We start from the raw sequence: 27,134 nt of genomic DNA on the forward strand, positions 1-27,134 counted from the left end.
GTCATGTTACGGGGATAGGACAGGGGATGGTCCTGGGTGAATATACTTTTGGAGAGTTGGTGCAGACCCAATGGGCCACATGGCCCCTCTGCACTGTAAGGATTTAATTCTATAAAGAATACATCTGTCATATAGTCACCCTTCTCCAAGGAGAACAGCCCAAACATCTTTGAGTAATTGAAGTTTCTCATCCCCAGAACCATTATTGTGAACCTTTTCTGATGCCTTCACATCCTTCCTGAAGTGTGACACCAGAAACTGGGTGCAGTACTCCAATTCAGACTGAACTAATGTTTTATAAAGTTTAACGTGACTTCTTTGCATTTGTACTGGATACGTAGAAGTCTCTCAACACCAAGTTACTGTGCCCACCCCAGTCCAACACTGGCATCTCCCACTCATTTATACTCTATACCCTCACTGCTGGATGTTGTATGCTTTCTTAACTGGTTTCTCAATCTGTCCTGCCCCCTTCAATGATTTATGTACACATGCCCCTGCTACTGCACCCTCTTTAAAATTGTAACTTTTATTTTATGTTGTCATTCTTCCTACCAAAATAAACCACTTCACACTTCCCTGCATTGTTTCGCCAGCTGCTTGTCCACCTATTCCACCGCCTTGTCTGTCTTTTTGAAGTTCTACATTATCCTCTCAGTTCACATTATTTCCGAGTTTTGTATCATCTGCAGATTTTAAAAATTGTACCCTGTACGCCAAGATCTAGGTCATCAGGAAGAGCAGAGTTGTCGCGGTTTGACAATGAAACTGAATTGACAGTGACCAAACAGCAGCCAGTGTTGATTTTCGCATAACTCCAGCTGTATTTGTCTCATTGTCAGGGCTGGCACCAGTGGCAGCATTGTCATGTAAATATAGCATAAATTCAGTGTGCCGGTGGATCTGTGTAACCATGGCACTGTCAGAGCTCTGGCTCTTTCCAAACACAGTAAGAAGTCTCAACACCCAGTTAAAGTCCAACGGATTTATTTGTAGCAAACGCCACTAGCTTTCGGAACTGGCTTCGTCAGGTGGATGGGAGTTCTGATCACAAACAGGGCATATAAAGACACAAACTCGATTTACGTGAATAATGATTGGAATGTGAGTCTTTACAGCTAATCAAGTCTTAAAGGTACAGACAATGTGAGTGGAGAGAGCATTAAGCACAGGTTAAAGAGATGTGTATTGTCTCCAGACAGGACAGTTAGTGAGATTTTACCTGAAGATCAGAGGCCGAATGCCTATGACTGCTGAAGTGCTCCCCAAAAAGAAGAGAGCAGTCTTGCCGGTGATTATCGAGTGGTGTTCATTCAGCTGTTGTCGTAGCGTCAGCATGATCTCCCCAGTGTACCGTGCCTCAAGACATCCTTTCCTGCAGCGTATCCGAGGCGTGGTACATTGGGGAAACCATGCAGACACTATGACAAAGGATGAATGAACACCGCTCGACAATCACCAGGCAAGACTGTTCTCTTCCTTTTGGGGAACACTTCAGCGGTCATAGGCGTTCGGCCTCTGATCTTTGGGTAAGCGTTCTCCAGGGCAGCCTTCACGACACAACGCAGAGTCGCTGAGCAGAAACTGACAGCCAAGTTCTGCGCACGTGAGGATGGCCTCAACCAGGATCTTGGGTTCATGTCACACTATCTGTAACCCCCAAAACTTGCATGGACTTGCAAAATCTCACTAACTGTCCTGTGTGGAGACAATACACGTCTCTTTAACCTGTGCTTAATGCTCTCTTCACTCACATTGTCTGTACCTTTATGACTTGATTAACTGTGAAGGCTCGCATTCCAATCATTTTTCATGTAAATCGAGTTTGTGTCTTTGTGCCCTGTTTGTGATCAGAACTCCCATCCATCTGACGAAGGAACAGCCAGTTCCAAAAGCTAGTGGCGTTTGCTACAAATGAAGCTGTTGGATTTTAACCTAGTGTTGTGCGACTTCTTACTGGTTTATCCCAGTCCAATGCTGGCATCTCCACATCTTTCCCAATGAGGAGTGCCTAAGTGTTAACGACACATTCACTCCAGGGAAAACACAGATCGGTTTAATGCCTTTCTAATTCAGATTAACCAACCCCCAGTAAAGACTCTCAAATTCTGCTGGACAGGCCTGCAGCTACAGAAGTGACTTGGAACACAGCCCCATTATTTAAGTGCACTTAAAACCCTCTGATTGCAGTTGTTATCTGATTTTTTTTCTACTCCCACCCGTTTCAACTTCAATCACACTGTGCTTAAATACACAGATAAACCTACACACCCACAGACACGCAGCTGGTGCTTTAGACTAAGTCTTGGCTAGTGTTCTGAAGCTTGAATGCTTGACATAGTACTGAGAGATTGGAAGTGGTTTTCACAGTCTGGGTGGAGGTCACTCCCAGCTCCGAGCCTATTCAATAGGTTTCACTTGTCAGTCTGGCCTCAAGCACCCCCAGGTCAGAACCTTCGATGGGTTCAAACTGGAGTAAAGCTCCCACCTTATCCCTAACTTCCAGTGAAGCAGTCCCCACTCTAGCAGACGTGATGATGTTCCTGAAACCAAAGGAGAAAATGCTGGAAAATCTCAGCAGGTCTGATGGCATTTGAGAGGAGAGAAAAGAGCTGACGTTTCGAGTCCAGCTGCTTTGTTAGCTTTGACAAAGGGTCATCTGGACTCAACATCAGCTCTTTTTCTCTCCTCCCAGATGCTGTCAGACCTGCTGAGATTTTCCAACATTTTCTCTCTTTGGTTTCAGATTCCAGCATCTGCAATAATTTGCTTTTATCCAGTGATGATCCTGTCATCAGTGCACTTAGGGTGGCAGGCAAAAGGCAGGGAATTATAGGCCGGTTAGTTTAACGTCTGTTGTAGGTAAAATGTTAGAATCTGTGATCAAGGAGAAAATAGCGAGGCATCTTGAGGAGAATTGTTTCATAGAGCATATGCAGCACGGTTTCGTTAAGGGGAAGTCGTGTCTGACGAATTTATTGGAGTTCTATGAGGATGTGTCTAGGGTGGTGGATAGAGGAGAGCTGGTGGATGTGGTGTTTCTTGATTTTCAGAAGGCGTTTGACAAGGTGCCTCAAGAGGTTATTACAGAAGGTCGGGGGCATGGAGTTGGGGGTAGGGTGTTAGCGTGGATAGAGGATTGGCTGTCAAATAGGAGGCAGAGAGTGGGGGTCAGTGGGTGCTATTCGGATTGGCGGTTGGTGACTAGTGGAGTGCCCCAGGGGTCGGTGCTGGGGCCTCAGCTATTTACCATTTATATAGATGATCTGGAGGAGGGAACCGAGTGTATGGTGTCGAAATTTGCTGATGACACCAAGATTGGTGGAACGGCAAATTGTGCGGAGGGTGTGGAGAGTCTGCAGAAGGATCTAGATAGGCTGGGCGAATGGGCCAGGAAATGGCAAATGGAATTTAATGTTGGCAAATGTGAGGTTGTCCACTTTGGTAGGAATAATGGTAGGAAGGACTATTACTTACATGGCGAAAAACTGCAGCATGCGACGGTGCAGAGGGACCTCGGGGTCCTTGTGCATGAGTCGCAAAAACCCAGCCTGCAGGTGCAGCAGGTGGTCAGGAAGGCGAATGGGATGCTGGCCTTCATAGCGAGGGGGATTGAATATAAAAGTAGGGAGGTCTTGCCGCAGCTGGAGTACTGTGTGCAGTTTTGGTCGCCGCACTTACGCAAGGATATTTTGGCCTTGGAGGGAGTGCGGAGGAGGTTTACTAGGCTGATACTGGAGTTGAGGGGGTTGAACTATGAGGAGAGGCTGAATAAACTGGGCTTGTACTCGTTAGAGTTTAGAAGAATGAGGGGAGATCTCATTGAGACATATAAGATGATGAATGGGATGGATAGGATAGCGGTGGAGAGGCTCTTCCCGCTCAGAAAGGACAGTAGGACTAGAGGGCACAGCCTCAAGATAAAGGGGGGACGGTTTAGAACGGAGTTGAGGAGGAACTTCTTCACTCAAAGGGTGGTGAATCTCTGGAATTCTCTGCCCGTTGAAGTGGTGGAGGTTGCCTCACTAAATATTTTTAAGACGTGGGTTGATAGGTTTTTGATAGGCAAGGGGATTAAGGGTTATGGGGAGAGGGCGGGAATGTGGAACTGAGACATGACAGATCAGCCATGATCTTATTGAATGGCGGGGCAGGCTCGAGGGGCTAGATGGCCTACTCCTCCTATTTCTTCTTATGTTCTGTCTTGTACTAACATTTCTTTTGAGCCTGCCAACTGGCTGCAAAATTCTAGAAAGACTTGAGATGTGGACTTAATCCAGCCATAGAATCTCTATAATGCAGGAGAGGCCATTTGGCCCATCAAATCTCCACTGACTTGCTGTCAGAGTGTCTTACCCAGGCTCTTGGCTCCACCCTATCCCTGTAACCTTACACAATTACCATGGTTAATCCATCTAACCTGCACATGTTTGCACTGAGAGAGGAAACCGTAGCATCCGGAGGAAACCCACCAGGCACTAGGAGAATGTGCAAATGCTGCACAGTCACCCGAGACTGGACAAACATGGTTTGAGACTGAACACAGTTTGTTCTGTTCAGAACCCTGTAGAACTTGCAGGGAGGCAAGAGTCTCATCTCCTCAGTCTTGCAGGAAATTACTTGAGACAGTGATAAGTCTTTGGAACAGCTTATTAAGGAAAGTGGTATGTGCGGGGGAAGCTGTTTAGATGTCTTCAAGGGTAAATTGGACAAATATCTCGAAATGCATTTTCATTTCCGACTACTGGAAAAGTGGGGAGGTTTCATCTGTCCTGCTTTCTTTCAAAAGTACTTTCAGTCCTGAAGATGGGACAGAGTTTGTGGGGGTGAGATTGGACAGAAGTCTAAGGGCTTTTCTCCTATCAATCAATTTGTATACATCAAACTAGTCATTGAAAATCTGGGCTGTTCCTCTGCGCTGTGCGTCACAGTCATCATTGTTTCTTATTTGATCTCTAGCCTGCTGCGAGTGTCGCTGGCCAGGCCAGCATTTATTGTCCACCCCTAATAGCTCTCAAAGGTGATGGTGAACTGCCTCCTTGAACCGCTGCAGTCCAAGTCGTGTGCAGCTGCCCACCCCCACCCCACCACCACTCCTGCTCCCGACAACCTATCAACTGGCTGAAGTACAGACCAGGGTTTGAACTGGAAGTGTTTACAACTGGGTGCAGTGCTATTTGCTGCTTTTCCCCCTGGGCACTGTTCTGTGAGCATACAGCTGCAGATACTGTGAACTTCAGTCTTTCAGGATAAGTAAATATTTGGGTGGACCTTCCAGTTTTGAAGTGATCACTTAAGTTTACTTCTCCGTGTTCCAGTAAAGTTCAGATATGTGGAGATCATAAAAGTTGTTGCAGTGGAGAATATTTCACTGTTGACGGGTGTTGCTGCCACCCTGATGCATTTTTTTCAGCTTATCACTGAGCCATAGCACTTCACTCCATCGGGGGGAGTCCATTCAGCCCATCATGCCTAAGCCAGCTCTTTGTTTTTAGAGCAATCGCAAACAAATATGTTTTGTGCTAGAAAATCTCAGCAGGTCTGGCAGCATCTGCAAGGAGAGAAAATAGCTGATGTTTTGATGACCCTTTGTCAAGTTTCAGACTCCAGCATCCACTGTTTCATACTGATGTGTTTTCTGCTCCACGTTTTTTTTAAAATAATGCAGTGGTGTTTGCCTCAACTATTAGCTGTAGCAGAGGCTTCTGAACAACTCCCAGCAGCAATTCTTTGCAGAGAAAAAAATTACCTAAACACTCCCTCCCCCTCTATGATAAATTTTTGACCCTTTGCTAAATTGCCAGCATCAGGAAGATCTTTTCATTGCCACTTCTACTAAACTCCTTATAACTTTGAAAACTTCTTGACTATGTTTTCAAACATTTTTTAATGCGAAACACACTCTTAGTAAATAGCAGAAAAAAACAGTAAATATTGACACTCCCCTGGACAAAGTGCACTCTCCTGGAGGTTTGGAATAAATGTTAACCTGCTCTCACAGCCGTGTTTTAATTTTGAAAAGAATGCACCAGCTCCTCAAACTCTGCTGTTGTTACAAAAACATTTGATGATCTGTGGTAACAGTGCTTATGTGAACTAGAAAACGGAACAAATGCTGAGATCTAATGACCCAATAGACGCTTGGTGTTTTGGAACTAGTAAGTTGAAAACATCCTGCAGTCAACATTTTATTCTTTGTCTCCACAGCAAAAGGATTCCCAGCAGAAGTTTTCAAGAGGTCCACAGAGCACTGCCCAACACAGTAAGTTCTTTATCACCTTTACGTTGATGGAATGATGGAGATTGTTAATCTCCCGACTGTTCTCACCACATCTCGTGCAAACCTGAGAAAAATCAGATGAAGGTCAACTGGTGCAGCAGGGGTTAACTTTCACACAATATCTGCGCGCTTCCAGCCTCGTTAAACAGTTACACAACCCACTGAAGTGGCATGAAAGCAGAAAAAGTCCAGGAAATCCTTCTTTAATCTCAAAGTCTCGCGGTTGTTAAGATGAGAACTGGTTAGCAAATGATCTTTGTGTTGGGGAACGATGATGCTCCTAAACTAGTTAAGAAAGATAGAAATGTTAGCAATTTCAGCCAGTAGAACTGGGGAGGGAGCAGGAGGAATAAAAGGGACGGACTATGAAAAGGTGCAGTGCAGGAAAGAGGAATCTGAATCATAGAATCCCTACAGTGCAGAAGGAGGCCATTCAGCCCATCGATTCTGCACTGACCACACTCCCACCCAGGCCCTATCCCTGTAGCCCCATGCACTTACGCTGCTAATCCCCTGACACTAAGGGGCATTTAAAGTGGCCAATCAATCTAACCCGCACACCTTGGACTGTGGGAGGAAACGCATGCAGACACAAGGAGAATGTGCAAACTGTTTCTCAGAAAAGATTCTGCTTGACCTGCTGGTTATTTCCAGAATGTTTGCTTTTTACTTTAGATTCCCAGTGTCTTTGTATTTTTGCCTGATCAAGATGTTATACATAATTTCTTATTTTGCATTTTACTTATCCTACAGATACATCCTAACACATCTTTGCAGTAGTTTTGCAGCAGTGTCTTGGCCCCTCAGAGATTTGTGCATTATAACCCACATACCTTGCTTTCACTTAGAAATGCTTGGGGTTTTCCCAATCTATACTGGAAGCCATGGTGCAACCACATTTCACTATTTCGAGTTCTGCCTACAGTCTGTTTCTTCACCTAAAGCCCTTACTCCAAGCCATATCTTTGTGCCACGCGAGAACATGTGGACAGTTCCTCCGACACCCTCACCCAGATCATTGGTGTGTTAGATGCAGTTCCAAAGACCAACAGTGCCTCACTAGACTGGTAATGTTTCACAGCTGCAACAAGGTGCGAGTGCTGTGGGCAGAGATTGTTTAACCGTGTGTAGCTACAGGAGACCATCCTGTCCCCTCCACCCACCCACCCACCCACACACACACACACACACACACACACACACACACACACCCCTGTTGAGCTCTGTAAGAACATTTTAATTAGGTAATCTTTCATGAGATATAGGTCCAGTCTCCTCAATCTCTCCTCATTGGACTATCCTGCCATCCCAGGTGAACTTTCTTTGCACTCCTTCTATTGCCAGTCTCTCCTCCTTTGGTAAGACCAAAACTTCACACACACACACACACAATCCAGGTGTGTTCTCAACAAGACTCTGTACAACTGCAGCAAGGAAAGGCTAACATACCATTTGCATCCTAATTGCTTGTTGCAGCTGCATGTTGGCTTTGGCTTATGAGCAAGAACATATTGGTCTCTTTGGACTTCAATCTCACCCCATTTGAGCAAAGCTCTGCAACTGTTTTCCCTACCAAAGTGGATAACATTGCATTTTTCTATATTCCATCTGCCATGCTCTTGCCCACTCACTCTGCTTGTCTAAATCTCTTGAAGCCTCTTTGCACCCCCTTAACATTGACATTCCCACTGAGTTTTGTATCATTAGCAAACTTGGAAATATTACATTTGGCCCCCACATCAAATCATTGATAAAGATTGTAATAGCTGGGGTCTTTGCAGTACCCTACTGGTGATACTGCCTGCCAATGGAAATATGGTCCATTTATGCCACTGTTTTATATCTGTTAACCAATCCACAAATGACAAGTTGGTGGTTGGACAAGTAACAGATGATTGTCGAGAAATATTTTGGTTGGGAGAACGTAAGAGAGGTAACATAAAATAAAAGATACAGTTCTGAAGTGGGTATAGGAACAGAGGGACCTGGATGCATAAGTGGTAGGTAGGACAGGTTGAGAGAGAGGTTAATAAAATGCACAGTATCCTAGGCTTTGTTAATAGAGTATAAGAACAAGGAGGTTATGTTGAACTTGTATAGATTACTATTTTGACCTCCGCTGTGAACAGTTTTTGAAGGACGTGAAGACGCTGGAGTGTGTTCAGAGAAGATTCTCAAGAATGCTTCCAGGGACAAGGAACTGCAGTTATGAAATTAGACTGGAGAAGTTGGGATTTTTTTTTCATTGGAGAAGAGAAGGCCAAGAGGAGATTTGATGGAGGTATTTAAAATCAGGAGGAGTCTGGGCAGAGTAGATGAGATTTAACTTGGCAAAAGAAGAAAAATGACATGAGGAAAACTTCTTTAATGCAGTGAGTGGTTAGGCTCTGGAATGCACTGCCTGAGATTGTGGTAGAGCAGGTTCAGGCTAAACATTCAAAATGGCGTTAGTCTGGTATCTGAAAAGGAAGTAAGTGCAGGGTTCCGGGAGGAAGGCAGGAGAGTGGCACTAGCATAAATCTTCATTTGGAGAACCATGCAGATCTGATGGGCCGAATGGTCATCTTCTGCATTATAACAATTGTGATTTTCTGTTGCACATTATGCTGCAATTTGGAAGTTTAGATTGATGGTTTAAACTGTTAGTGAGTATGTGCAACAGGGATATGGGTTCAAATCCCAGCAGAACAGCTGGTGAAATTTAAATTCAATTAATAAATCAAGAAGGTAAAGCTGGTCTCAATATGTGATCATCAGTTATCATCGATAGATGTGTTTTTACAACAAATGTCCTTTAGGGAAGTGTATTTGCTGTCCTTAAATGGCCTGGGCTACATGTGACTCCAGACCCACAGCAATCTGGATGCTTCTTAATAGCTCTTTACAATAGCCTAGCAAGTCATTAAGCTCAAGGACAATTAGGGATGGGCAACAAATACTGCCCCAACTAGTGATGCCCACATCCCATGAAAAAATCAAGAAATAATAAGCAACTCTTAATTTGAGCATCATTCCCATTGCCTGTTTCTTAACCACAAAATGGAACTGCACCAACGCTGCCACTTGTAGTCCTCATCCTGAATCTTTGGGAACTGCCATGGGAAAACCATCATGTTGCTTCTCTTTCATTTGATTTTAGTATTGTCATGTGTGTTAATATACAGTGAAAAGTATTGTTTCTTGCGTGCTATACAGACAAAACATATCGTTCATAGAGAAGAAAATGAGCGAGTGCGGAATGTAGTGTTACAGTCATAGCTAGGGTGTAGAGAAAGATCAACTTAATGCAAGTTAAGTTCATTCAAAAGTCTGATGGCAGCAGGGAAGAAGCTGTCCTTGAGTCGGTTGGTACGTATCCTCAGATTCCTGTATCTTTTTCCCAATGGAAGAAGGTGGAAGAGAGTATGTCCGGGTAGTTGGGGTTCTTTATGCTGGCTGCTTTTCCAAGGCAGCAGGAAGTGTAGACAGTGTCAGTGGATGGGAGGCTGGTTTGAGTGATGGACTGGGCTTCATTCATGATCCTTTGTAGTTTTGTGCGATCTTGGACAGAGGAGGAACCATACCAATCTGTGATACAACCACAAAGAATGCTTTCTATGGTGCATCTATAAAAGTTGGTGAGAGTTATCGCAGACATACCGAATTTCCTTAGTCTTCTGAGAAGTAGAGGGGCTGGTGGGCTTTCTTAATTATAGTGTTGGCATGTGGTGGGGGGGGGGGGGCGGGGGCAGATTTTTGGTGATCTGGACACCCAAAACCTTGAAGCTCTCAACCATTTTCTACTTCATCCTGCACCAAATTGTGCATTAGGTAGATTCTTATTTATTCCCTTCGTGAGGTTTTTCCTGGAACAGGTCTTAGCCTGTTGCCAGAGGCTTATAGCTTGAGGGATCATATTCTAGAATCCCTGCAGTGCCAAAGGAGGCCTTTCGGTCCATCAAATCTGCACAGACTCCAACGAACCTTAAAACTAGGCCCATCGTACATGCCTATTCCTGTGACCCCATGCATTTGCCATAGCTTTTCCACCTAACCAATGCAGCTTTGTGGAAAGAAACTGGAGCACCTGGAGGAAACCCACACAGACATGGGGAGAACATGCAAACTCCACAGTCACCCAAGGCCAGAATTGAACTCGGGTCACTGCCGTTATGAGGCAGCAGTACTTGCCACTGTGCTGCTCTGGATGCAACTCTGCGTCAAGTGTTTCTGACCAGGAGTCTCTCCGCACTTGCTGTCTGCCATTGCGTGCTGGAACTTCGCAGGTTTATATTCAATCTGTTTGGCTTCATTTTGAATGCTTCTTCCTTGGCCACCAAGTCCTGGGGTGGGACTCAGACCTGGAGGCTTTGGCTCAGAGGAGGCGGACACTACTATGGAGTTAGTGTTTGTATTAATACAGCACTTTCCTTGCCTAAATGACTCAGATGGTTTAACAAGTTTGTGATGCAATATTGCAAAATAGAAGACGTACAGGTCAGGTGGGATATTTTGAAGGGAAAGTTTTGAATGGTCCTGTGGCTTGTGCTAAATTGGAAACTTTGGCTGATTTAAGGTTGAGATTTTGAAATTGCCGAAATGTGACTGCTTACTGTACTTTGTGCATCACTCGTGCACCTCAGAGGCCGATGTCTGACCCAGGTCAATCTGCTCTGAGCATTCACAGGGGTTACGGTATTAATGGGCTTGGGGTTGCAGCCTCCCAGCTGCAGTACTTATTAAAGGAACATTTTACATTTTTGATTCAAGGTACCTTCAGGTTATGCTGCCCTGTATGATTAACAGATTGCAACAGTGGGGAAGGAGTTGTTTTGCCTGTTGGGGTGCTCCAGTTTTAGACACGCAGCAGCATTAAGTACTTACAGGTCACGTCCAGACACGGAGTAAAACTATTTGCCTTCTGACCAATATGTCTCGGTCCCCATTGTAGGAGAGTATCTACTTACCCTATATAATTTCAAAGATCCATTTTGTGGCCTCTTGAGTTGGATTAACAATTTGTGTCAAATTTAGGTGTACTTTTGTAGATGGATTGACACCTTGCCGTGGTGAAAAGGCTTAAACATTTGTTGATTCCAAAAGCAATGCCGTCGGTCGGGGGTCTTAAACTCCTGGCAGGAACACCTTTGACAGTAAGGTTTGGAGTCTGGGGGTTGGGGGAAGGAGACCAGATAAAGCGCAATCTAAAACAAGTCCTCAGTGGTGCATTAGGCAGAAGATTCTTGTGTGGTATCAATGGCCACGATGGTGGATGAAGGATGGAGCATTAAGGAGATCACCAGTTGTTGAGGCTCCCTTGCCACTGGAACTGGGCCAACCCTCTCGAGAGTCATGTGTCTTCTGACGTGCAACGGTGTTTGTGTGAGATGGTGTCCAGGCATATATCAAAGGTGCCCTAAAAATAGTCTGTTCCATCTCCAACCTGGTTGGAAAACCTCTTCCAGCAGGTTCCTCTACCTGTGTGTGGAAAATCAATCCACAGCATTCCTGTCCAAAGACTTTAAGTGGACAGTCATATTTGTTAGCGAGTGATAGCTGAAAAAAAAATCATCGTTCCATGAGTGCCTTTTGCCCAGTAACACCTTAGCTAAATAGTTTTTATTGTGTAACGTAATCGGTGAGTATCAGTGGCCTGTTCTATCATGAATGGCTTCACAGTCCAGCTTGATCTTGTTGTAACAATCCACTGAACCCCAAATTTATCTATGCTGGACTGAAGGGGGTAGGGCTGGAAGGCTGGTGCATGCCTCAAGGAGCCAGGGGATGAAGGGGTGGGTAGGGGTAAAAGTTGGTGGGGCAGGGTTAGATTTGCTGTCTGACTCTTTGCATTCTGTTTCAGCATCTTCAGTGAAGGAGCAGCCGCGGTGCCTACTGGCCACGGATGGCACGCCCAGTGCTGTGCAGAGTATCGGCATGACCATTTCACCAAGGCGACCTTCTCAACCATCTTCAACCAGTGCTAACAGCATCACTACTCACGGGTTAGCACAACTTAATACACTGTTCATCGGTAAATTGGTGACGGTCCAGATATTTGATTTATTGAGATGTTCCTGTGGACTGGGGAACTGTAATCCCGCACAGTTAAATTATGGAGAAACATTTTGTACTGCCTTTGCACCTTTCCTGCAATAGTTGTATCTCAAACCCAGAGATCACACAACAACCAACTCCCTCAAACCCACCTCACTGACGACATTAGATCTCCAGAGTGAATTGCGGGCTGGAATCTAATCAAGAGATTTGGTTGGTTGAAATATAGACTAACAGATAATTAGCAGGATGGAATCTAATCTGATTTATTTAATCTTGGCACATAAATGAGTTTAAAGTTTATTTATTAGTATCACAAATAGGCTTATGTTAACAATGCAATGAAGTTATTGTGAAAATCAACTAGTTGCCTCATACCAGCAACTAAGGAGGGAGAATTTAGCATGACCAATGCACCTAACCAGCACGTCTTTTGATCTGTGGGAGGAAACTGGAACACCCGGAGGAAACCCACGCAGACATGGGGAGAACGCACAGATGGTGACCCAAGCTGAGAATCGAACCGGGGTCCCTGGTGCTATGAGGTGGCAGTGCTATCCGTTGTGCTTTAATTAATGATGAAAGAAGGGGTGCAACAGTTAAATCAGCATCAAAAATATCCCTTCTATTTGAAAAAGAAATACACTGTAGATTGACATTAGCAAATAAATTTCATTCTCGGTCTTTTAGCCAGCAGGGTCAGGAGATCTATAGGCTTACGAAATTTGTGCTGTAATCTACTGTAGCACCTAATTCATTATCTGAGTGTTAATGTGTACACATGCTTGTATTTTATGATTCAGAATAATTGCAGGGGAGATGGAGCAGGAGGTGGAGAATGGATTCCCAAAAAGCAAGTCTTGTGCTGAGGAAACTCCAAATCTGGCTTCTTCATCTGCTGAGTCCCTTGTGGCAGAAGGTAAGGGGGGTCACATTGACCACAGTGCTGATGAAGGAGGGTTTGATGCAGTACAATGACCATTGTCAGGCTGCTCCCTCATGGGATGTGCGAAGTTTGGAGAAAGCTATCACCTCTTTCAGCTGCTCTTTCCATCAAGCGAGATCCCATATTGGAGACACAATTTCCCCCCAAAAAACACCTTGACTGTACTGATCTTTTTTAAAACAAAACTCTGATGTGTAAATGGTCCTGAGCACCAGTGGGATGGGAGACCCAATCCCCACAGTTGGACAAAAGGAGCTGCAACCTGTCTTGTAACTGGTTATAGGGCACTAGGTGAGACCAGGAAGCAGTGTGTTTTCTGTAAAGTTTTTCTGAGACAAAGGGGTGATGATATTATGGCTAACCAATTTCTTTTCCCCCCACTCCTGGTTCAGACACCATTTACGCTTCATTGAAGGCAGAGTTGGAGGCAGATGGCCAGGACTTTGAGGCTGAATCATGGAGTCTTGCAGTGGATCAGGCCTACGCAAAGAAACAGAGCAAAGAAGTAACCAAAAGGCAGGATGTGATTTATGGTAAGAAAACTTACCCCATTAGCCACTACCTCACTCCTCTGTGCTTTCTCTACATCGGCCAGCCTGATTATTCAGTGAAGAAAGAGTCTAAAGCAGCGTAATGTTGGACTTGACGCATTACGCTGTTTCTCCCTCTCAGATGCTGCCAGACCCGCTGAGTTTTTTGAGCAATTTATTTTTATTTCTGATCTTTAGTATCTGAAGTCTACTTTTATGATTAGTTAGAGAGTTTGAATGCAGATTCCAGTGAGACAGAACCTCATTTTGGGAGGGGGGCGGTCATGGTGAAACAAGGAATCACAGCTGAAGTGAGACCACTATTTTAACAGTGGATTACTCATTTCCGTAAAAAGCCTGACAACACCAGGTTTAAGTCCAACCGATTTCTGTAAAAACTTGATGTCTGTGTCGATATGCGCAATCTCCTTGGAGATCCTCTCCACTTGGATCCGGCAGTTTGCGCTGTTGATTGTAGTCATGATGTGGATATGCCGGCGTTGGACTGGGGTAAACACAGTTTAAAAAGTCTGACAACACCAGGTTTAAGTCCAACCGATTTATGTAAAAACTTGACTTAAACCTGGTGTTGTCAGACTTTTTAACTGTGTTTACCCCAGTCCAACGCCAGCATCTCCACGTTATGATTACTCACTTGCATCGTGGAACCTCCCCCCACCTGGTGGATTTTACCTAGATTTCATATGGGCATGCACTTAATAGTTTGCTATTGATTGTGATTATTGTTCTGAGCTACAATTGGGGCTGGACGTGAACGCCATCTCTGGTAGCCAAGGCTTGGTGTGCATTTTCGTACAAGTGTCCCCATCATGGGGAGGCTTTTAGCTGATGGTTGTGATCTTGCCGCTAATTTCTCCTCGTTCTCCTGAAAGCATTGAGTCTTGTTGCAATGCAGTTCCCCCATAAACATCAAGCACCCCATCTTCAAACACTTGGCCAGCATCACGTGTGATCCTGAACAATGTTATCAGGCAATTTCATAATCAAAATACTGTGGATGCTGGAAATTTGAAATGAAATCAAAAACTCAGTGTTTGGCAGCGCCTGTAGAGAGAAAAACAGAGTTAATGTTTCGAGTCCGTGTGACGACTCTTTAGAGCAGCTTGGTTAGTTCATGTTTGGCCCTGTCCATACCTGATGTCACCCGAAAAGACGCTACCGGGAATTGATGGCTTGAGTTATAAGGAGCGGTTGGATAAACTACAACTTTTTTTCTCTTGAGCATAGAAGGCTAAGGGGTGATCTTACAGAGGTCTATAAAATAATGAGGGGCATAGATCAGCTAGACAGTCAATATTTTTCCCCAAAGGTAGGGGAGCCTAAAACTAGAGGGCATAGGTTTAAGGTGAGAGGAGATGTATAGAAGGGCCCAGAGGGGCAATTTTTTCAGACTTGCTGAGTCTTTGAATGTCTGGAACAAGCTGCCAGAGATTAGTGGTAGAAGCGGGCACAATTTTGTCTTTTAAAAAGCATTTAGACAGTTAGATGGGTAAGCTGGGTATAGAGGGATATGGACCAAATTGGGACCAGTTTATTGGTGTGGACAGGTTGGGCCCAAGGGTCTGTTTCCATGCTATAAACCCCTGACTGTGTCTCTCTCCACGTCATTTCCAACAGGACTCAGGAGTTTGAGTGTAAACCCTGGCTGATTTCACAACAGGGTATATAAAAACACAAACTCAATTTACAAGATAATGGTTGAAATTGAGTTTGTGTCTTAAATGTCCTGCTTGTGAACACAAGTCCTCACTCACCTGAAGAAGGAGCTTGAGGCGCTGAAAGCTAGCGCTGCCAAATAACCTTGTTGGACTTGGTGTTGTGAGACTTCTTACTGTGCTTACCCCAGTCCAACGCTGGCATCTCCACATCATAGCGTAACATCAGCACAGTCTACAGTGAAAAATCGTCATACAGATTGACCACACACAATCATAGAACTTTACACTACAGAAAGAGGCCATTTGGCTCATCGAGTCTGCGCTGATCACAATCCCACCCAGGCCTTACCCCCATATCCCTACGTATTTACTCAGTAATCTCTCTAACTTACCCATCTCAGGACTCTAAAGGGGCAATTTTTAGCATGGCCAATCAACCTAACCCACACGTCTTTGGACTGTGGGAGGAAACCCACACAGACACGAGGAGAATGTGCAAAATCCACACAGTCAGTGACCCAAGACAGGAATTGAACGCAGGTCCCTGGAGCTGTAAAGCAGCAGTGCTAACCACTGCGCTACTGTGCCGCCCAATCTTTCAATCCATTCACGAGAGATCTCCTGCACATTCTCAACTTTGCTGTCCCAGTGCTGTTCAGAGTCTTTGGCTGTTTAAGTGAGATGAGATGGTTGGGGGTGAAGAAGTTTGTTCAAGGCTTTTAAAACCCACAGCTGATTAAAATGGACATGTTGGCAAGCAGCGGCAAACTTGGAGATTGACTGCAAAAGAAGTAAATTGTGTAGCTTTCCTGACAATGTGTGCCTACCTCCTAACTTCTATTTTTTGCACTTCATCAGAGCTCATGCAGACGGAGATGCATCATCTGCGAACTCTGAAAATCATGCTGCACGTATACGATCGGGGAATAAAGGAGGAGTTTCAGTACGGTGACAGACACGTGGTTAACAGGATCTTTCCCTGCTTGCATCAGCTTCTGGAAATCCACAGCGCCTTCTTCTCCCGGATGAAGGAGCGGCGGAAAGATTACTTAGAGGAAGGGAGTGACCAGAATTACCTCATCCAGCGAATTGGTGATCTTCTCACGCAACAGGTAACTAACAAAGTTGCCACTGTTGTTCAGCCTGCGCTGAGTTAGCTGAGAGGCTGAGTGAACCGTTACAGCTGGCCTCCTGTGACCCCTGAGCCAGAGGGGTGGGGATATCAGCTGATTCTGATCATGCGCCTGTCATTTCTCCCAGAGATTCCTCACCTGTGCACCTCACAGTAATGACTGCTATGATTAAATACTCTGCCAACAGTCACTGTCCCAATTCGCACGCGAAACTTGGACGAGATGCTAGAGGACTGATACAACAATTAAAAGATCTTTTGCAGGCTGCTGTTTCTACATGAGAGAATAGTGGGAACTAGAAATGATTTTAATGTAGATCATTTTTAGCAAGATTGTCATAACATTATAAAGAGGAACTAAACTAAAGCAGTTTAGAATGGTGTTCTAGACTTGTAATAAATGGACTGCTTTGCTATTATCTCCCTCACTCTTATCACACAGTGAAATGGATCAAGTTATTGATGTCTGTTTTGTACAACTCTGACCTCAATAAACACTTCTTGAATACTCCCAAAGGAAGCTGTGTCTGGCATGTACAGTAAGAAGTTTCACAACACCAGGTTAAAGTCCAATAGGTTTATTTGGTACCAAATCAACCTGTTGACGTATACAGATAAGTGCACACAACTAATCTGTCAAATGATGAACGTTTGTAACTTTCTGCTGTTTACTGCTCCCACAACCAGTGATGAACACAGGCTGAAACCAACTTTTGCTACTTAACATCAGGCAGCCACTGCTTGTGTCTTTCAGTTTGCATTTGGGAACTTGGTGAAAGCATTTTGTGCACTGATCTGATGGTGTAGATGCTACAATTGGCCTCACAGTTATAACCTGGCTGTGCTTTGGGGTGCTCTGAGCTTGCGAAAGGGATTTTTTTTTTAGAGCAATTCAGCACTCCTTGAGTTGAAAAAGGTCAGCAAGATCTCAAGCTCCTGATTACTATCCATTCACCCCAGTGTAGGGTGGCAGTAATGAACCACTAGAGGAAAACACTAGTGAACTCTTAGTCTTTGTGGATCTATACCCTAGTGTAAGGCAGTACCTTCAGGAGAAGTGAAAAATAGCATGGGTGAAGGGAGTTAATAAGAGCCAAATTTAATCCCTTTTCATTGTTGATACATCAGTATATTTCTAGGGGATTTTCACAGTAACTTCATTGCAGTGTTAATGTAAGTCTACTTGTAACACAAATAAATCCAACTTTATTTTGTTGAGTTGTGAGATAATTTAAACTTAGTTGGTAGCCACTGTTGTCTTTGTTGGAGTTCTCAGCCACTGTACTTTTTGGAGATCTACAAGAAAGTTTATGTGCAGCCCATTGTTGAGTGTCAAGCCAGTTCAGCTTTTTTGGCTAGGCCAGCCTTTATTGCCTATTCCTAATTGTCTCTGAAAAGGTAGTAGTGAACTGTCTTCCTGTAGTCCATGTAGTGTAGGTACACCCACAATACTGTTAGGGAGGGAATTCCACAATTTTGACCGAGCAGCCGTGAAGAAAAGGTGGTATATTTCCAAATCAGGACAGTGTGGCGTGGCTTGGCTTGGCTTGGAATGGAATTTCTAGCTAGTGATGTTCCCATGTGTCTGCTGTCCTTGACCTTCTAGATGGTATTGGCTGTAAGTTTAGAAGGTGCTGCCTTAAGGAGTCTTGGTGAGTTCCTGCACTTTGTAGATGGTGCACACGGCTGTCCTGTGTGTCGGTGACAGAGGGAGTGAATTTTTGTGGGTAGGGTGTCAACATTGACAAGTAGAAATGGTTGGCTTATTGTTGCCAAATATTGTGGCAAGAATCAAAACTTATAAGAAGGTGACGCTTTAGGCTTTTAAGAAAGATTGTCCAGGACATCCTCCAGTGCTGTGAATATTGGTAGGCAGACTGGGGAGTCTGGGCTTATCAAGGAGCGTAACCCTGTCTATAGTCAGACAAATGCGCACCCATCTTGAGATTTTGGCAGACTCTCTTGTTGCACTGGTGAGCTGGTGACCACTCCGTTGTGTTCACAAATTTTATAGCTATTAATCTATGAAAGGTATCATTTTTTTTATTTGTGGGAAATGGGTGTCACTGGCTGGCCAGCATGTATTGTCCATCTCTAGTTGCCCTTGGGAGGGCAGATATGAGTTAACCACATCACTGTAACTCTGGAGTCACGTGCAGGCCAGGTAAGACGACAGATTTCCTTCCCTAAAGGACATTAGTGAACCATCTAGGTTTTTCCGACAATCGACAATGGTTTTGTGGTCATCAGTAGATTAATTGCAGATACTTTTTGTTGAATTCAAATTCCACTATTTGCCATGGTGGGATTTGAACAAGGATCATTAGTTGAGTTTCTGGGTTAATACCACTAGGCCATCATCTCCCCAAGGTTTAAATCCCACCATGATAGATGGTGGAATTTGAATTGAATACAAAATCTGGGGGAAAAAAAAGTGTAATGATGACAATTGTCGATTTGATTCACTAATGTCCTTTTGGAGAAGGAAATCTGCTGTCCTCACCTGGCCTGTGCGTGACAGTAATGTGATTTGTCTCGTTCGTAACAGCCCTCTGAAATGGCCTAGTGGGTAAATCACTCGGTTCAAGGGCAAGTAAAGTTTAGAGGTTATTCATTAGCATCACAAGTAGGCTTACATTCGCACTGCAATAAATTTACTGTGAAAATCTCCTTGTCACCACACTTCAGAATCTGTTAGGATACACTGAGGGAGAATTTATCCTGGCCGATCCACCTAACCTGCACATCTTTCGGACTGTGGGAGGAAACTCACCCAGACACAAGGAGAATGTGCAAACTCCACACAGATAGTGACCCAAGCCAGGAATTGAACTTGGCACTGAGGTGGCAGTGCTAACCATTGAGGCAGCGTGTTATAGGGGTGGGCAACAAATGTCGGCCTTGCCAGTGGCGCCCACATCCCATGCGGCACCTACCCATGTTTGATGTGGATAGTATATGGTGTCTGTAGCTAACCAATGCTGAGTCCTGGGGAGGAAAAATGTCATTCTCCAACACTCTTGTCTCTTGCCAAAAATTCATATTTTGGAACAAAAAGCTGGTTTCAGCAGAGTTGTTAACAATGTAATCTTGCCAAGTAATTTTTTTGTGGTGTTTACAAATGTATTTTGCCTCAGTTTTCAGGTGAATCTGGAGAAGAAATGAAGGCTCAGTATGGGGACTTCTGTGGCCAGCACAATGAGGCAGTGAATTACTACAAAGAAATGTACCAGCAGAACAAGAAGTTCCAGAACCTAATCAAGGTGCGTACTTTGCAGGAAGACACGAGTAGCTGCAAGGACTGTCACACCTGCTGTACAATCTAACTCTGCACCCAGGAAAGTCATAACCTTTTTGGAAAAAGAGACACCTCTCACTGTGTCACATTTCCTCCTTTTCCAGAAATTAAATAATTACTCTGTGGTGAGACGTCTCGGAGTGCAGGAATGCATTTTACTGGTCACTCAACGTATAACTAAGTATCCTGTCCTGGTGGAGAGGATTATTCAGAATACTGAAGGTGAGTTGGTGTGTAGAACGTAAAGACAAAATACTACGGATGCTAGAACCTGAAACAAAACCAGAAAGTGCTGGAGAAACTCAGCAGAGCTCTGGTGAAGGGTCATCCAGACCTGAAATGTTGGCTCTATTCTCTCTCTATAGATGCTGTCAGACCTGCTGAGTTTCTCCAGCATTTTCTGTTTTGGTGTGTAGAAGAGTTCTATTGACTTGTAGAGGAAATTGCCTTGCTTAACTCTGCTTTTCGAAATTCTGTCAAGCTGAGATCGTAGTGGCGATGTTGGGCTTCTGTTTTTGAACAAAAGTATCAACTGACTCGAGAACAGATTCTTCCCTGCTGCTGTCAGACTTTTGAATGGACTTACCTCGCATTAAGTTGATCTTGCTCTACACCCTAGCTATGACAGTGATACTACATTCTGCACACTCGCATTTCCTTCTCTATGAATGGTGTGCTTTGTCTGTATAGCACACAAGAAACAATACTTTTCACTATGTTGATATGTGTGACAGTAATAAATAAAATCAGGTTTTGATGTTCCAAGCTCTTTCTCCAACAAAGCCTTCCTTGCCTTTCTTTAACAGTTATCATTCTGAGATTTTCCCCCTCATTTCTCAGCATCTTCAATTCCCCCTTTTTAAATGTTCCTTGTTCCTCTGTGTTGTGTTTAAAATTGAGGTTTGCTGCACGGTCTCCTACTCTCAATTCATTCTTTTCCAAGGTTCCTGTTTCCCCAAGAATCTCTGGCCCTCTAGTCACAGCCTATCCAGCAATGAGATGTTGGCCCGGCTGGGTTTCAACATTAGGCCACAACTTCCGGCTTCTCCCGGATTTGGGAGGGTACCCCTAAGGTGTGCTAGGGAATTTGTCTTAGAAGTACCCAGTTAAGAATTTGTCCTGAATTTTTTGGACAGTTGCACTGCCCTGGGAACCATCCGACAAAGCTATTTAAATTGCTAACTTTAGCTAGTTCTGAGAGTGAGAAGAGTTAACACTTCTAACTTCATAACTATCTTAAATACCCAGACTGATCTCTGCATGGGACTCTCCCGTGCTCTGGACCTTTCAGGGGATTGGTGCATGCACAAATTCCAGCCCCCACCCCTCAATATTCTCCACCCTGATTTCCACCTCTCCCCACCCCTCTGTCTTGATATGACCCCTGGCCCAAATGGCACGACCCATAAACTTGGCTTGACTGGACCGGCTAGACCCCATACTCGATCCAGTGCAATTTCTCCTGGAGACTGACTGATATTGTGGGTGCTGAGCGCCGCTGGGAGAAGTCAATAAGTGAGAATTTCCACCCCTCAAGTGGAGATTCCAGATGGTATGCAATCTTGAGTCTAAGTGTTCCTGTGTCTTTCAAAGCTGGCTCGGAGGATCACGCAGAGCTGACCAAGGCATTACTTCTGATAAAGGACATGATAACGAACATAGACGAGAAAGTGAGCGAGTGCGAGAAAGCCAGGCGCTTGAAGGAGATTGCAAATCGGATGGAACCCAAGTCGATAGCCAAGCTCAAGAACGGAAATGCCATCCGTAAAATAGACATGCTGAGAGCAAAGAGGAGACTTTTGCACGAAGGAGTTGTCTGCTGGAAAGCCGCATCTGGGCGACTGAAAGGTAGAAACCTCATTTATGTTTACAACTTCTGGTAAAACTTTAAAAGGCAGATAACTAAGAAATGACCTTTGTGGGATAGGCAGCCTATGCAACAATACCAACAAGAATTGAATCAATAGGGAGACTGGATCTGAGGTTATCTCAGTTATCAGGAAACGACTGAAAATGTTTAGAAACCCTATTGTATAATTGCCCGGGTATTTTGAACGGTGTTATCTTACCATCATTGCTAACTGCTGGTGTTAAATAATGTTGATAAAAATATGTGCACATGTAGCTTTTTGTCAGATTAAAATTGGTAGGTACCAAAGATAAGACGTAGACATTAATTATGACATTAACAGGAAGAAGCAGAGACATTTAAGGGGGAAATATTGGATAGAATGTCACAAGGAGACCTTACTGGGATAGAGGTGACGTCAGGGTGCAGGCTCTGGAAAGTCGAAGTGGACAAACTTGCATTTATAGAATCATAGAAACCCTACAGTGCAGAAGGAGGCCATTGGGCCCATCAAGTCTGCACTGACAACAATCCCACCCAGGGCCTTTCCCCGTAACCCCACATTTACTCCACTAATCCCTCTAACCTACGCATCTTGGGACACTTAAAGGGCAATTTAGCATGGCTGATCCACCTAACCAGCACATCTTTGGGCTGTTGGTGGGGGAAACCGGAGCACCTGGAGGAAATCCACATAGACACTGGAAGAACGTGCAAGCTCCACACAGACAGTCACCTGAGCCAGGAATCAAACCCAGATCCTTGGAGCTGTGAGGCAGCAGTGCTAGCCACTGTGCCACCACAATTTATATATCGACTGTCCTATCCTCTGTGCGTTCAAAAGATCTAATACATAGGTAAACATAGTAGCCATGCTGTGCACAGCAGATCAGACCAAGAAATACTGGTCACATTCGTCGATGACGCATGGACTGGGAGGCACAGGGTTGGAGGTTTGGCCGAAAGGAGGAACATGAAGATGACCCTTTTTTTTATACAGCAAGTGGTAATAGGCTGGAACTTGCTACCTATGAGGGTGGTGGAAGCAGAAATGATCAATGATTTAAAACATAAATTAATAGATAATTGAAGGAAATAAACTTGCAAAGCTGCAGGGATAGAGTGGGATCGGATTGCTCACAAGAGATCAGGCATGGATTCTGTTATATATTTTAAGTGGTTGCGTGATTGCTTTAAGAGCAGTTCACATGACTACATCATGATGTGGTTTCACAAGCCAATATTTAGTTTATTTCTGTTCTGTGCAGAGAATATCTTTCAATAAACCTGCTGTGTGTTATCAATCTGTGTGTGCAAACCATGTCCTTTTCATTTTGTTTAAAACCCACAATCTCTAACATAGTTAGGACATGATGAAAAGAAAATTAGAATTAGTTGGGATTTTGTTTCAAGAACATTGAGCAAAGGTCCTAAAGGAAAAAGAAACATTGTGCGTCTTCGTGTTTTGAATATTAGCCTAGGGAAAATCAACAACAGGAACAGGATTGAGGTGCTGGTGATGGAAGACCAAGTAAAAATAAAACGATGAAAGCGCTCCGTGTGGTTTTAAGAGGGGATTTTTCCAATCGGTGAAGGGTGAGATTCCAGGCAGTACAAGACCATAAGACGTCAGAGCAGAATTAGGCCACTCGGCCCATCAAGCCTGCTCCGCCATTCGATCATGCCTAATATTTTTCTCATCCCCATTCTTTTCTTTTGCCTTTCCCCCAACCCCTGATCCCCTTATTAATCAAGAACCAATCTATCTCTGTCTTAAAGTCACTCAGTGACCTGGTCTCCACAGTCTTCTGTGGCAAAAAGTTCCACAGATTCCACTACTTTCTGGCTGAAGAAATTCCTCCTCATCTCTGTTTTAAAGGATTGTCCCTTTAGCCTGAGGTTGTTCCTCTGGTTCTAGTTTCTCCTACTAGTGGAAACATCCTCTCCACGTCCATTCTATCCAGGCCTCGCAGTATCCTGTGAGTTTCGGTAAGATCCCCCTCATCCTTCTAAACTCCAAGCACAGACCCAGAGTATATTGTATTTGGCATTTTTGAAAAGAATCCTTGAAACATTCTTTAAAAGCTTCAATAGAGCAACATTGGTTATCACGTTGTGTGAGTAGCTTTTTGCCATCTTGTAGAAATACTACTCGTGTCTATCCAATGTTCATCTACAGTACTACCTTTTAAAGAGAAAGTTGAGAACTCTGTTTGATACATTATTACCACCAGAAACTTCAGAGAAAGTAGTGCATTTACAACAATCTCAAGATGCTGGATGAGAACTGAGGGCAAAACAACACTCATTTCGACAAGGAGTTAGAATGTTAGCGCGTAATTATACCATGAGTGAGAAATGGGTACCAGCCATAGTTTTAACAAAAGCAAGTCTAATTTCTTACACAGTTCAAACCACAGATGCACTAGTTGCCATGCTGATCAGTTGTTGTCAGCTTGAAATGATTTCTCCAAATCATTTCCAGAAATCCCATTTCCCTAGTTCTGTGAATACTACTACAGAAGACTCAGTTGAACCTGAGGTCCCTGACAATTGTGACGCAGCTACTATACGTGAGAATTAAGTCCAAGAGAAGTGTCCAATAAAGTTTCGAGCCATACTTCTAGGGTCAAGAACAGTCAAATTTCAGAGAGTTGTATATAACCAAAGAGGAATAGTTATCCTCCTGATCCACTTTCTTATTGACTGTATAATGATGAATGGTGGATAATACTGTAGCTAGAGTATTATTGATCCTATGTCTAACATCGTAATAATTTGTTGTCGTGAGCATAGAAATAAAGGGGGGGGGCGGTGGGGAGATGGGATGTTATGTTTAAATGGTTGCATGATTGCTTTAAGAGCATGTCACGTGGCTTAATCATGATGTCATTAGCTGCTGTGAAATAGGTTTAGATTGGTTAGGAGATCAAAGGTTACAAGGAAAAGGTAGAATAATGAGGTTGAGAAACTTATCAGCCATGATTGAAAGGTGGAGCAGACTTGATGGGTCAAATGGCCTAATTCAGCTTGCATATCCTGTGATCTTATGATCTGATGTTTAGTTTCAATTTCTGTTCTGTGCAGAGAAATCTCTTTCAATAAACCTATTCTTGGTTACTCTGAATCTACTTATGCAAACCATTTCTTTTTCCTTTAGTTTAAAACCCACAATGCCTAGCATAGTTAGGACATTATAGATTCAGTGAGCCGAATGGCCTCCTTGTGACTGTGACTTGAATTCCATTTTGGTGATCATTTGAAATAAATATCTGCCAGTCAAGTGGTAGGCTATCTTATATACACCTGAACAGAAAAATGGCGATCTGGTGTTAGTCTCATCTGAAAGAAAGTGTCCTGGATAGCGTTGCGCACTCTCAGAATTATTCATAATGCAGATATAACATACAACTTTCTTTGTGGTGAGCTGACAGTTGGAGAGTAGCAAGAGGGGTCTGTGGACTTGAGCGAGGAGCCAAGATCTTAATGAGATCTCTATACAGTTTATACCTGGGTAGATTAATGGCAAATTAAGTTTATTATAAGACTAATAAAATGTGTTGCAGATTGGAATTAAAATGACGTGTCCAAAAGCAAAATATTGCAGATGCTGAAAATCTGAAATAAAAACAAAAAATGCAGGTTTCTTATCAGACCTGGCATCATCTGTGGAGAGAGAAAAGAGTTCACATTTGACGTTGATGGCCTTTCATCAGCACAGGTGACGGAATCAGATTTCCAAGGAACAAGTTGAGGAACCCAGGCCTGAGGACAGGGTTCAAATCCGAGGAATTTCTGGTGTTTTGGGAATTAGAAAGTAAAGGTGGCTGGTTTTTTTTTTGAAGTGGAGAGTCGATATTGTATTCATCATGTTTGTGTTTCACTTCTTAGATATTCTAGCCCTCGTTTTATCAGATGTGATTCTGCTGCTTCAAGAAAAGGACCAGAAATACTCGTTTGCGACAGTGGTAAGTGCAGCCTATTAACAAAACATGGTTAACCAAACGCTGTTCAACCAAGGATGTAAGCCATTGGTCACGTCAGCAATGATGCGGAGATGCCAGTGTTGGACTGGGGTAAACTCAATAAGAAGTTTCACAACACCAGGTTAAACCTGTTGGACTGTAACCTGGTGTTGTGAGACTTCTTACCATGTTAGCAAGGCATGGTGCTAATGTACTGTTGTGCCTTGTTCTGTTGAAGGATTTGAGTCTCCAGTTTGGGGTATAGTTAAAGTTTATTTATTAGTGTCACAAGTAAGCTTACATTAACACTGCAATGAAGTTACTGTGAAAACCCCCACGCTCTGGTGCCTGTTAGGATACACCAAGGGAGAATTTAGCATGGCCAATGCACACAACGAGCACTTCGTTCGGACTGTGGGAGGAAACTGGAGCATGCGGAGGAAACCCACGCGGACACGGGGAGACCGTGCAGGCTCCGCACAGACAGTGACCCAAGTCAGGAATGGAACCCGGGTCCAGGCTTTGTGAGGTAGCAGTGCTTACCACTCCGCTATTGTGCTGTGCTGCCATTATTCCATTGGTGCTGACAGTTTTCTAGATGAGCCTCATCAGTAAAAGGTTGATTTTTAACCCTGCTGCTTGGCGGACGGAGCTGAAGTTTCGAGACAAAAAGGAATTGTATTTTGTTCCTGTGTTTTTAATGTTCTGCTACTGCCTTGGCTGTTTTTGAGTCACTTTATGCTCACACTAACTCGGCCTCCACATCTCCCAACTTCTCAGGACCAGAAGCCAGCTGGCATCTCGTTGCAAAAGCTAATCGTCAGGGAAGTGGCTAATGAAGAGAAAGGAATGTTCCTCATCAGTGCCTCTGATGAAGGGCCTGAGATGTATGAGATCCACACTAACTCTAAGGAGGAACGCAACACTTGGATGGCAGTTATCCGAGATGCAATTGACAGGTAGCTTGGCAATGTAAACTCTGCTTCCTATCATGTGTCAACATTGTGTGTACTATGCGGACTCCATTAGTTAGAAATCTTTACTAACCCATAGGCGTCTCTACGACTATTTCAAACCAATCTTACTGATCCGTCACCACATTTGTAATGCACACTCATACATTTAAAACATTGTTTTTGCCTTTGTTTGGTGTTCAGGACTACCTTCAGACTGTTAACTTGCTATTGTTGCTGTCTTGAATAGTTCTTCCTCCCCTTTATTATCTTACAGGATCGGGGCCCAGTAACTGATGAACTCCCAGACCACCACCACCTCTCCTTTACCCACCTGTTGTGTCTGTACAGTAATAACAATCAGCATCACTAACAAGTTATTTGCTCATTATCAGGTTGCTGTTTCTGGGAGTGTGCTATGATGGTGTTTCTAATATTATGATAGTGACTGTAGTTCAAAAGTTGCTTT

At 43.9% G+C, this 27,134-nt stretch overlaps 1 protein-coding gene across 1 annotated transcript in view; it reads left to right on the plus strand.

Moving 5' to 3' along the window:
- The window catches only part of arhgef18b (rho/rac guanine nucleotide exchange factor (GEF) 18b), a 215,342-nt gene that overhangs the window by 163,594 nt on the left and 24,614 nt on the right, over nucleotides 1-27,134 (plus strand). The window contains exons 12-21 of the mRNA XM_080212859.1: nucleotides 6,208-6,262; nucleotides 12,120-12,261; nucleotides 13,117-13,232; nucleotides 13,652-13,792; nucleotides 16,327-16,580; nucleotides 19,738-19,863; nucleotides 20,003-20,120; nucleotides 21,492-21,746; nucleotides 25,639-25,715; nucleotides 26,493-26,671. Coding sequence (XP_080068985.1) covers nucleotides 6,208-6,262; nucleotides 12,120-12,261; nucleotides 13,117-13,232; nucleotides 13,652-13,792; nucleotides 16,327-16,580; nucleotides 19,738-19,863; nucleotides 20,003-20,120; nucleotides 21,492-21,746; nucleotides 25,639-25,715; nucleotides 26,493-26,671 — 1,463 coding nt within the window. The remainder of the gene's footprint in view (nucleotides 1-6,207; nucleotides 6,263-12,119; nucleotides 12,262-13,116; nucleotides 13,233-13,651; nucleotides 13,793-16,326; nucleotides 16,581-19,737; nucleotides 19,864-20,002; nucleotides 20,121-21,491; nucleotides 21,747-25,638; nucleotides 25,716-26,492; nucleotides 26,672-27,134) is intronic.

The sequence above is a fragment of the Carcharhinus amblyrhynchos genome, chromosome 26 (genome assembly GCF_965287045.1).
Source record: "Carcharhinus amblyrhynchos chromosome 26, sCarAmb.v2.hapA, whole genome shotgun sequence".
NCBI classification, from domain to species: domain Eukaryota; kingdom Metazoa; phylum Chordata; class Chondrichthyes; order Carcharhiniformes; family Carcharhinidae; genus Carcharhinus; species Carcharhinus amblyrhynchos.